The sequence below is a fragment of the Orbicella franksi genome, chromosome 8 (genome assembly GCF_964199315.1).
Source record: "Orbicella franksi chromosome 8, jaOrbFran1.1, whole genome shotgun sequence".
Taxonomy (NCBI): Eukaryota; Metazoa; Cnidaria; class Anthozoa; order Scleractinia; family Merulinidae; genus Orbicella; species Orbicella franksi.
This window is the reverse complement of record NC_138152.1, coordinates 14,548,037-14,558,254: the sequence shown is the minus strand read 5'-3', so window position 1 is coordinate 14,558,254 and position 10,218 is coordinate 14,548,037. Positions and strand designations below refer to the sequence as shown.

Genomic DNA, 10,218 nt, shown 5'->3' with positions numbered 1-10,218 from the left:
TTTGAAGAGTGTTTTCGAAAAGCTCCGTTTTCGTGACGGATTAGTGTGGACTGTAGGCGTAGCCGGAGAAATAAAGCAGCGTCAAACAGGGCCTTAAAGAGAAATACTTCGCGGAATATTCATTTGCACACGAAATACTTGATCTTGAGTTGACGAAGTGGGGAACCCAAGTCGTCTTCCGTTATATTCGCTGTCTATAAGGACAATTAAATCAAGAATGTTTGTGCTATGAAATATTTTATATCCTTTTTGAGTGTGTTAAAATGTTCTTTTCCTCAGAATACAAGTGATTCTCTATAATAAATTAAGCGTTATGTGGTAGTCAATATTTTAAGGAACTTTTTTTTTTCAAGAATACGACGGCTAGCTGTCACGTATTGGGTGAGCATTGCGCTGATCATCTTCTTTATGAACTGTGACTGTGTACGAATAGAGCACTCCACTGCCGAGAGTCACGATTATACTGCAACGAAAAAAAAAACAAAAACAAAAACAAAAACAGAAAAGTCATGAATATTACTAATAAATAATGATAAAAAAGAATTATCATTTAAAATAAATAAATAAATTTTAAAAAAAGATATATTTGATAGGAAACGTCGTACAGAATGGAAATACATGTAGGTTACATTACCAAAACAATTAAATTTTATTGACCCATTTTCATTTAAGTTTCTACAAACTAAAGGTCCATTTGGTCAAAAAGGCAAAACGAAAAAAAGAAAATACTAAAAAGAGAGAGAGAGAGAGGAAAAAAAAAAAAAAAAAAGAAAAAGAAACAAAAGAAACAGAAATGAAAAGAAAAACAAAATGAAATAAAAAAGGGAACATACCTTGCAGCCATACTCGTGTCAAGGGTGATATCAAAGAGAAAGAGTGACAGGAAAGATGTGACGATCTGTTTATAATGGAAACATTTCAGGTTATCAATTCTATGATAGCTCACTTAAGTGGTAAAGATCTACTTTCTCCACACGCTATCAATACAATAATAAGAAGACAAATGATGAGAATGGAGAAAGTATAGTTTTATCAACGAATATGATGTGCTAAAACTGTTGTGTTAGCAATGTTGGGTCAGACAAACGAAGTGATGATTATTTTTTCTTAGGAAGGAACAGAAAGGCACTAACAATCGAGGGAGGGTGGTGGGGGTGGGGGTGGGTGGGAAGGTTTCTGTATTACATTTAAATAGTATAGAGTGGATGTGACACACTAGCAAAACTCGCTTTCATTTTAACAAATAAAGAATCAAAAGCTTTTTATTAAATTGTCCTAAAACACGACAGGTATTTCAGACCACAAGAAAAAATATATATATATGAACGAAGTAAGGGTGATGGATAAAATTTTGTGCGTAAAGTGTTTTAATGACAGTATTTGCAAAGCTTTGGATTTTTCGTAAGTTTTTATATTATACAGTCGGCTTAACACACATCAAGCAATGTAATATGTTATTCCATGTTTTATAACGTGAAGAAAAAAGCTTTATAGCCAATGAGGGGACTGTATTTATTACCTTATTAACACTATTTATGACTCCCATTGAATAAGAAAGTTCTGTACTTAGGAGAGAGGTATGGAAAAACCCGAGTGCTGCTCCAAAAACGCCACTGAAAAATTGAAGATGGAGAAATACATGATCCTAAAGTGACTTATCATATAACAGTTCCATAGATACATGTAACAGACACGGGAAGGTACTTGATTGGCGTACATAAGGAACATAGCCCATACACCAATTTTTTTTCTTTTCTTTTCTTTCTTTCTTTCTTTCGTTCTTTCTTTTTGGTGAATGCAGAGAGAGCGGTTTTCAATCGAGTGTCGTAAAACCAAAACAAAATTTATCACTCTAGCAATGAAATCTCGCAATCACAAAGAACACAGACAATCCAGTGAACCACTCAAAACTCATAGCAAATGTAAATTCATGGAGCTGACGCAACGCGCGGGAAAAACGGATGCGAAAAAGGCGTGGATGGTTTCGTTTTTACTTCTGATTGGATGGAAAGGTTTGTAATCCGTGTTAATCTTCTCCATCCTCAACCATCCTTGTTCCTTTATGGTTTATTATTATCTCTTCAGTGTTCTTCTATCTTGGTAAACGATTGTTTTCAGATTTCCTTTAATTTAAAAGTAATGAAGCACGTAGCCAAAATAACTAAAAATACCGTAACTAAACTACTTTAATCGTGAGAATTTGAAAAGGGCTGAATTGGAATAAAACAAGGCTTCAAAAAGGATTGGGAAAAAAAAAAGGACATTTTGTAGCTTTGGTTTGTACACGAGGAAACATCAATAAGGTGAGTGAAAGGAAATCACGTGACTTACCTTCCCATACATCCCAGATGAAAGTGTGTTGAGTATAAGAAAGGAAATTCAATTATTCTGTAGAGTTCACCTGGCAAGAGAGAAACACCACGAGATCCTTTAAACTGAATCATGAAAATATATATACCTGTCTAAAATTATTGTTTCATAGAATTTTTTTGTTTTGTTTTACACCTGCCTTTCTGCGTATCGACGTTTGAGACTACTGCTAATTAAAAACTTTGCAATAGACCAATTTCGATATATTAAAATTCAGCCTAAAACAATAGACCTCAGTACGAGGCTCTGGGGAATAAATACAGAGTTTGTGGGGTTTATTCCCCAGAGCCTCGTTCTGAGGTCTGTTGTGTTAGGCTGAAGTTTAATATATCGAAATTGGTCTATTAAGGGATAAGTACTGAAAAGAAAAGGGCCGGGTTGCTCGATGGGAGGTTTGTGGTGTTAACACTTATCCACTGGATAGCGATTCATTCGGTGGATAACGTTATCCAGCCTTCGAACGACTTTGAACAGCACTGTTCGATGTGAGACCCCGTACACACTACGCCAGCGAAATCTAAAAAAAGCATCAAATGTTTTCCGTCCACAGTATGCCGGGGAAATTTGACAGCGCAAAAGTCATCGGTCATTTGTGATTTCTGTTTGAGGAAAACTCGGGTAGGGAAATCACATGAGTATCGTGACGTCACCGTTTTCGAAAAGCTCCGTTTTCAAAATTTTTTCCCCCACACTGAAACGCAGAGCCGGCGTTTTCAAATTCCTCCAGTTTGAAGAGCGTTTTCGGAAAGCTCCGTTACTGTGACAGATTAGTGTGGACGGTAGGCCTAACCGTGGAAATAAAGCCGCGTTTTGAAATTTCTCTGGTGTAGTGTGAACGCCGTCTTAAATTGAAAAGGAAAATAATTTAAATAGTCTTTCTTAAACTATTTAAATTACTTTGGATCTTTAAAATAAATTGTGATTCGACAATCTAGTCTAACCTGCGATCAGGCGTGGTTTTTTTTTTTTTTTTTTCTCCACAGCAGGGGGAAGGAGAAGACAAGAAAGCCTGATTCAATGAATTCACGAGTCGTCTGCCCGTACTCCAGAATCTGGACTTTTTTCTGACTTTGTCCCAAAACAAAATAGTCTTTAAGCTCTCCTTTCTGATTGGTTACGCGATTGGATATCTGACTTCCGGTGCAATTTCAAACACGAAGCCTGGCGGCCGCGGAGATTGATATACTTGTATACAGAAGCTTAGCTGGTTTTCATGTGGTCTTCTATCCTGATCAAATTGGAATTTGGAGTGTTGTTTTTTGTGGAGGGAGAAAACCGGAGAACCTGGAGCTCTAAAACAGAGTACACAAAAGTAGTTCATTTACTTACTTACCTGTTACTACACTGATTATCAGTAAAATAACAACACTAGAAAAGGAAAACAAAGAGAAAAGCAATTATTCTAAAAGCAGGCACAAAAATATTTTGCATCCGAGTAGACATGCTGGCTGGAAATCTACCTTTCTTTTAATTTACCTCCAGATCAAGTAAGACAAATAGCCCAGTAGAGTAGCCAGTAAAAATGTTGAGGAACATGTGTCGTCCGGATAGTGATTTCTGACGACTACTGGTTCCTTTCGACAACTCGCAGTAACCTAATTCTTCTTGAAAACACAAAGGAAACAAGGATATGAGAGAGTGCTAAAACACGCTATTATCATTCCTTGACAGTCAATAGGGTGATTGATTACCAGCTGGTAGTACTAAGAATCTGTTGGGATGTGTTTGTTCTTAGTAATAATGTCCCAGCTTTCTAAAGTCAGTCGCTGATTAAGTAATATGTACTGAAGATAATGTACTGACCACAACCAACAATTCGACAAAATAATGACCGAATAAAACAAACCTGCCAGCAGCATTGTAGAACATTTTATCATGGTCACTCGGTGAATTTTGCTTTCTTGCCTTTCCATAAAGCACATACAGAGCTGTATTGTCGAGAGCATGTACAAGTTAGTCGTAATTATCATGCAATGTAATTTAGTGTCCAGATCGTTTGGTGGCTCTCTGGAAAATTGAAATGTGGGACGTTTGTCATTCAGTACAACAACAGGCGATGTGTGTATATTGTATACTGTACTACAATCGGTTTGTCAACTAAAGGGCTATTCCCCATTAACAACCACCTGCATGTATCGTCTAAAATCATGAGATATAACAAGAAAAACAGTCCTTTTAAGTACTAGGTATGTAATTAAATGAATACAAATGTGACCTGTACATAAAGATTTAAGAGAAGGAGGCCTTAACTAGACGTTTTATCAATGCACAACAACAATAACAAAATGATTGAATTGTGAAGCTGGGCTTTTCATAGAGATGGTAGATACAGTATCATAAAATAACTGAGCTACTACGTGTGCTCTCATTGGTTGATAGGTGTGTTTAGATGACAGTAATGAAGCACGGTTGTGACGCATTAGATTCGCGCATATTTGTGAGAATTATTTTATAAAAGCAATAGAACACTTTTTCCGTGTTTACATAGCGTCAGCAAAACACTCGGGGCTGGGAGAATTCTCGAAAGTCATGCAAATCCCCCACTACGTCCCGGGTTTGCATAACTGTCTCGAAATCTCTCAACCACCCTAGTGTTTAGATGAGGCTATGTAAACACGAAAAAAGTGCTCCATTGCTTAAATTTACATGTGCTTGGCTACATGTATGTGTGTGTATGTATCTATACTTGCCGGAAAGTCCACAATGGACCATTATCCACTTGTATCCCACTTGATCAAACTGAAAATCACGTAAAACACAACAGAAATTAACTACTTGTGTTACACTTGCTTTCTGCGTTAGATCATACACTGTAGTTAATAGAGGGGACTGATATGAAGCCCGTCAAATGCCAAAATAGCAAACAAAGATACCAAGATTTATGTTGGAAGCTCCACAACTGTGCACAATCTTTTGTTTTGCGTTCATACACTATGCCTGAATTATGGAAGCAATACTTTTCTATTGGTTAGTTCCTCAGTATGGAGTTAACAACTATTGTGTTTTGTGCACGGTCAAAGCGAAAAAAGCGAACAAAAACATACAGCAAAGAACTTTGTCGGGTTTCATAACTATTCCCCTCTATTAACTATGATTAGATTGGACACTAGAAAGCAACTTGTAAGAGAGCAAATGCTGAACGTCCTACTTCTGTAACTCAATAGAAACATAGAATTACAGTAACACAAGCCGAAAGAATTTTCAGTGCTGCCACAATGGGAAAGCTCATTCATTTAAAAAATCCTTTTTGAAGATTAAGGAAACAAAAAACAAACAAACAAGCCTGGTGGTTCTTTGGAGGTCTCCTCGCTGCCTTTTTGTTTGTTATTGTTATTTTTTCTTTTTATTAACGGTGTGGCAAATAAAAAAGATGATAATGATGACGACGAGGACAAAATAAAAAAAAAAGACAACAACAATGATAATATCGATGATGACGAAGAAACAAACAAAAACCAACTATTAAACAAACCTGTAAATCCGTTGCTGCCACAGACACTGTTGCAATAGCTGTCAGTATTAAACTAAAAGCAAATGTAATTAGTTTTGTAAAAATTGAAGATTTTTGAAAGCAAAAGTAATCTTCAAATACAACCATCACTTGCTTGTCTGTGCAGTACAATGTAATTATACATGTTTGTGAGTCATCCCACCTGATTTGCGAATTTCCTGATGGTTCCTGAAAACAATGTTTTGCCCAATCAATGATCAAGTTAAATCTAAATTGGTGCACAAATATATCAAAAAGACTTTTGTTTTCATCCCTCAATTAAAAAAAAAAAAAAAAAAAAAGAAAAATAGCCATCCATTTGTTCATTAATTGTTCATCTGTTTGTTTTGTTTGTTCACTTTTATTTTCCGTTATTTCTTACATCATATGTTTTGGAGCAATATATAGTTGCAGAAAGATTAGAGTGATTGTGAATTGAGTGAATTGTGAATTAAGTGAAATGAGAAACCAAGCCAACACTTACCAATTAGAATACTCAGCCCATCTTCAGCAGTAGTAAAACAAAAACCAAAACCATAAGTAATTGCCTGGTTACTTCTGATACTCAAATGAAAACCACTCTAACTTAAGTAACATGTAAATACCTTTATTACCTTCTTTAGTAAGAAAGAATCCAGTAGTGTCACAAACAATGCACATGAGTAATGCATTGCACAGAAAACTGGAACAGGCTGTTTAAAGATAAGCAAAAAAAGACCTGCATAAAACCATACAAAACTGATGAACAATAAACAAAGTAATACAGATTATCTTTTTTTTCTAGTACCAGAGCAGTGGTTTTCAGTGGTAGCAGTAAGTTGACACTTTTTCAATTCTACTGACGTGGCAGGGTATCATTTTATAATTTAGTTTAATGAATAATTTTAAGCTCTTCAGTGATATATTCTACAATATGTTTTTTTTGTTCTCTAATTGGACTGTTTGCTATCAATGTCGTTGACTTTAACCATATCATATTCGACATGTGAACATAAACTTTTATGAATAAATAGCCAATATTAACAGTGCTACAGACTGTAGTTTTGCGGTAAAATGTGCTGTTGACTGTTTTTATAGACAAAGAGCACTATAAGTATTATTATTATTATCATTATTATTATTATCATCATTTTTATTATTATTATTATTATCATTATCATTATCATTATCATTATCATTATTATCATCATTTTTATTATTATTATTATTATTATTTATTATTATTGTTATTATTACTATTATTACTATTATTATTATTATTATTATCATGATTTTTTGTGTCATTCACTAACCAGTCTTGAAAGAGCAACTGATCCTGAATAAATTATTCCACTAAATAGCAATGATGCAGGTAGCCATGATACAAGAACTGTGCTGCAAAACAAAAATAACAAAGTAATATATAAATGAAGGTAAATTTGCTGGAATTTGTAAAAAGTCTGTTGATAAAATATCAGTTATTTAGATGCACCCCAAAGACACACTTGGGTCAGTTTTGACTTGAAAAACACTTCATGTCATTAGTGGTGGCTTCACAACGATGTCATAACTGTGACTTCTATCATTTACAGACACCTCTCCTATAGAAATACTTCATGTTATCTATTAGGATGTGCCCAGGATTGTATGCTTATGAGATGCAAGCTCTTTATGATAAGCATCATTATATTAGTAAAAGACACCAAAACACACAAAATTCTGTCACATATGAAGTAATATGAAAATGAAAATTTGTGATGCTTCTCATAAAGAGCTGTGGTGTATCTCATTAGACTGCAGTTCTGTACTTATATAAGGGCTGTGCCCTTTGGGGACTGTCTTGCAGAGGTGCGCTCCACTGTTGTCAATTAGGCAAAGTCTGCATATGAGCCAAGTGACCCATCAGGCCAGAGCTTATCCCAGTTTCTGTAGCAGGAAGTGACTAGGAATATTTCTACTCCCCATAAGTGGGATGCTAGTCTATTACAGGGTTACTTCACGTAATACAGGCCTTCTGATAGGGTGCGATGAAAAATTGCAAATTATGCAAAATTTGCAGGGCAGATTATGGGATTAGAAAGGCCAATTATGCAATAAACAATGTAAATTATGCAATTTTTTTTTTCTGAGCAATTTTAAGCTTGTTTTATAAGGTTTCAGGATAAGAAAAACACTTTTTTGCTGCCATAAAGACATTTTGAACACAAAGGAACAGTAATTATGCATCTTGATCGACATTAGTTGGGAAAAATAAAAAAAAAAACGAGGTCTTCTGCACTATCGGTGCACCACATTAAAAGTTGAAAGGACACAGCTAACATGCCAAATGAATGATCAATAATCATTGATATTCTTGCATGCTACGATTAGCTTCTTATGCTTTGTTTTTATGTGCAGTATTATATTTCTGAATACAACAAACCAACTTTTTAAAATTTATTTTGCAAGGATCATCAATAAAACCACCATTGAATTTTCAGTTTTTAAACACTTCATCCTGCTTCACAATAATATTATTCAATCCATAATTACGCAGGCAGGTCATAAACTTAATAAAAACTCCACAATACATGTAGGTTAATTTATAACATATGCCAGTCTGTCAAACTCACATCTGATCTCATAATAGTATTGTATAACAAGACTAGCCTGAACATAACAAAACAGTCTTTCTCCCTGTAGACAGTAGTTGATAATCAAAGGGGACTCTTTGAGTCACGACTAAAATTTTTTTGGTCAAATCCAGGGGAAACTGGAATAAACCGACTCAAGTTGGCAGGGTTCTACTGTACAAGTTGACTGCGGGAAATTTTCTCACAAACAAAATTTCCTTTTCTCTCAAGGTGACAAAAACACACCACGACCAAACATCTACACAGATGAATGTAGCCAATAAAACAAGCCATTTGGTTAAAAATGTCAAACCATTTCCAGCCAAACAACAAACCATATTTCCAATCGAACGTATAACCTCCATTGAGTCCGAATGTGTATATATCAGCCATTCAGATTGGCTAATCTGAACAAAGAGTGTGTTTGTGTTTCACCAATAGGCGACTCTTTAAGATTAAGACTCGTACCAGGCCCCCGACATGCAAAATAACGCCTTGCAGCTTCGAATGTTTACAACATCGAAGGTGACAAAGGTTTTTTAGGCTTTTTCCTAGATAAATCATCTTTAAAATGGCATATTTATGCAGGAATTCCTAAGAAACTTGTTGATTTATGTTTTATTTTATAAATTTTGTGCATTCTTTTGTGAATTATGGGATTTTTCGTGAATTGTGTGATCGGATGCGATTTGAGGTCAATTGTGCAAAATCACACCATTGCGTAATATCAGAAGGCCTGAGTAATGAATTCTCCAGCACCCATTTGTACACCTGTGTGGAGAGAGGCACTGTGAGAGTAAAGTGTCTTGCCCAAGAACACAACACGATGTCCCTTGCCACTCGATCTGGAGTTGAAGGCGCTAACCACGAGGCTACGATGCTTCTACAGTAGTCAAAAGGATGTAAAAATTATCATTACCTTTTAATTGGTACAATGTTGAGTTCTATATATCCTAAGACATTCATGAACAGTAACGTCAAGGCAACACTTCCAGTTTGCCAGCTAAAAAAGCATATCAACAAATAAATAAACACACAAAAACATTGCAAAATAATTTGTGAGTGGACATTGACACTGCTTTACCACAAATCAAAAATTTTATTAGTTTTATATTGTATTGCCCTTATTGATTATTCTTACTCAGTGTGTTGACTACTAGTACTGGGTATCTACAAATCTGGTTAGTTTTCTCATTGTTGTCTACTTTAATGTTTGATAGAAGACATTCACGGGACAATTAACCTCATTCTTGCTAGTTGGCTTTACCTTATTAAAATAATTGACAATAATAAGGCTCGTAGAAGACTGTACATATGAAGTCTTTGACTGTCAACGACACGATGACTGAAAGTAAGCTTACCTTTGAAAGATTGTGGGATAGGTAAACTTCAGATCTGACAAAACATGCTAAAAAAAAGAATAAAATTAATAAAATTAAAGCTATGAATAACGAAAGCTGTCTAAACCTCTGAAATCTTTATTCGGACGGCCAGTGTTTTCAACAGCCAGCACATGTAAGAAACGACAAAATGTAGAAAATATCGAATTAAATTCATTCAAACGGACGAAAAGCCAACAAGCAAAAACTAAAACAAAGACAACAAAAACGAAATACCTTGTTCACAAAAGTTGTTACGACAGTGAGAGCACAAAACGCAGCTAAAACACCTCTCGTCCGCCATGTTGTTGCCATCATTTTAGGGGATATCCGCTGTTCACAAAAATCTCTAGTAGGATGGCGTGACGATATATCGTCACAAACTGGT

At 35.2% G+C, this 10,218-nt stretch overlaps 1 protein-coding gene across 3 annotated transcripts; it reads right to left on the bottom strand.

The window, feature by feature from the left end:
* Positions 1-220: 220 nt before the first annotated feature.
* LOC145494783 (UDP-N-acetylglucosamine transporter SLC35D4 homolog) lies at positions 221-10,215 on the bottom strand. Of its 3 annotated transcripts, XM_081474355.1 has the most exons (14): positions 10,068-10,215; positions 9,813-9,859; positions 9,371-9,454; positions 7,153-7,234; positions 6,475-6,552; positions 6,024-6,049; positions 5,843-5,894; positions 5,061-5,109; positions 4,217-4,298; positions 3,704-3,738; positions 2,332-2,401; positions 1,520-1,613; positions 834-898; positions 221-463 (listed from the first exon to the last, which is right to left on the bottom strand). In XM_081474355.1, exons 1-14 carry the CDS (start codon positions 10,146-10,148, stop codon positions 364-366), a joined length of 945 nt encoding a protein of 314 aa, XP_081330481.1. In that variant the 5' UTR covers positions 10,149-10,215; the 3' UTR covers positions 221-363. The 3 variants fall into 3 exon arrangements, with proteins under 3 accessions (XP_081330481.1, XP_081330480.1, XP_081330482.1); XM_081474354.1 differs by having other exon boundaries at positions 5,843-6,049; XM_081474356.1 differs by lacking the exon at positions 1,520-1,613 and having other exon boundaries at positions 5,843-6,049; positions 10,068-10,155.
* Between the last annotated feature and the right edge of the window lie 3 nt (positions 10,216-10,218).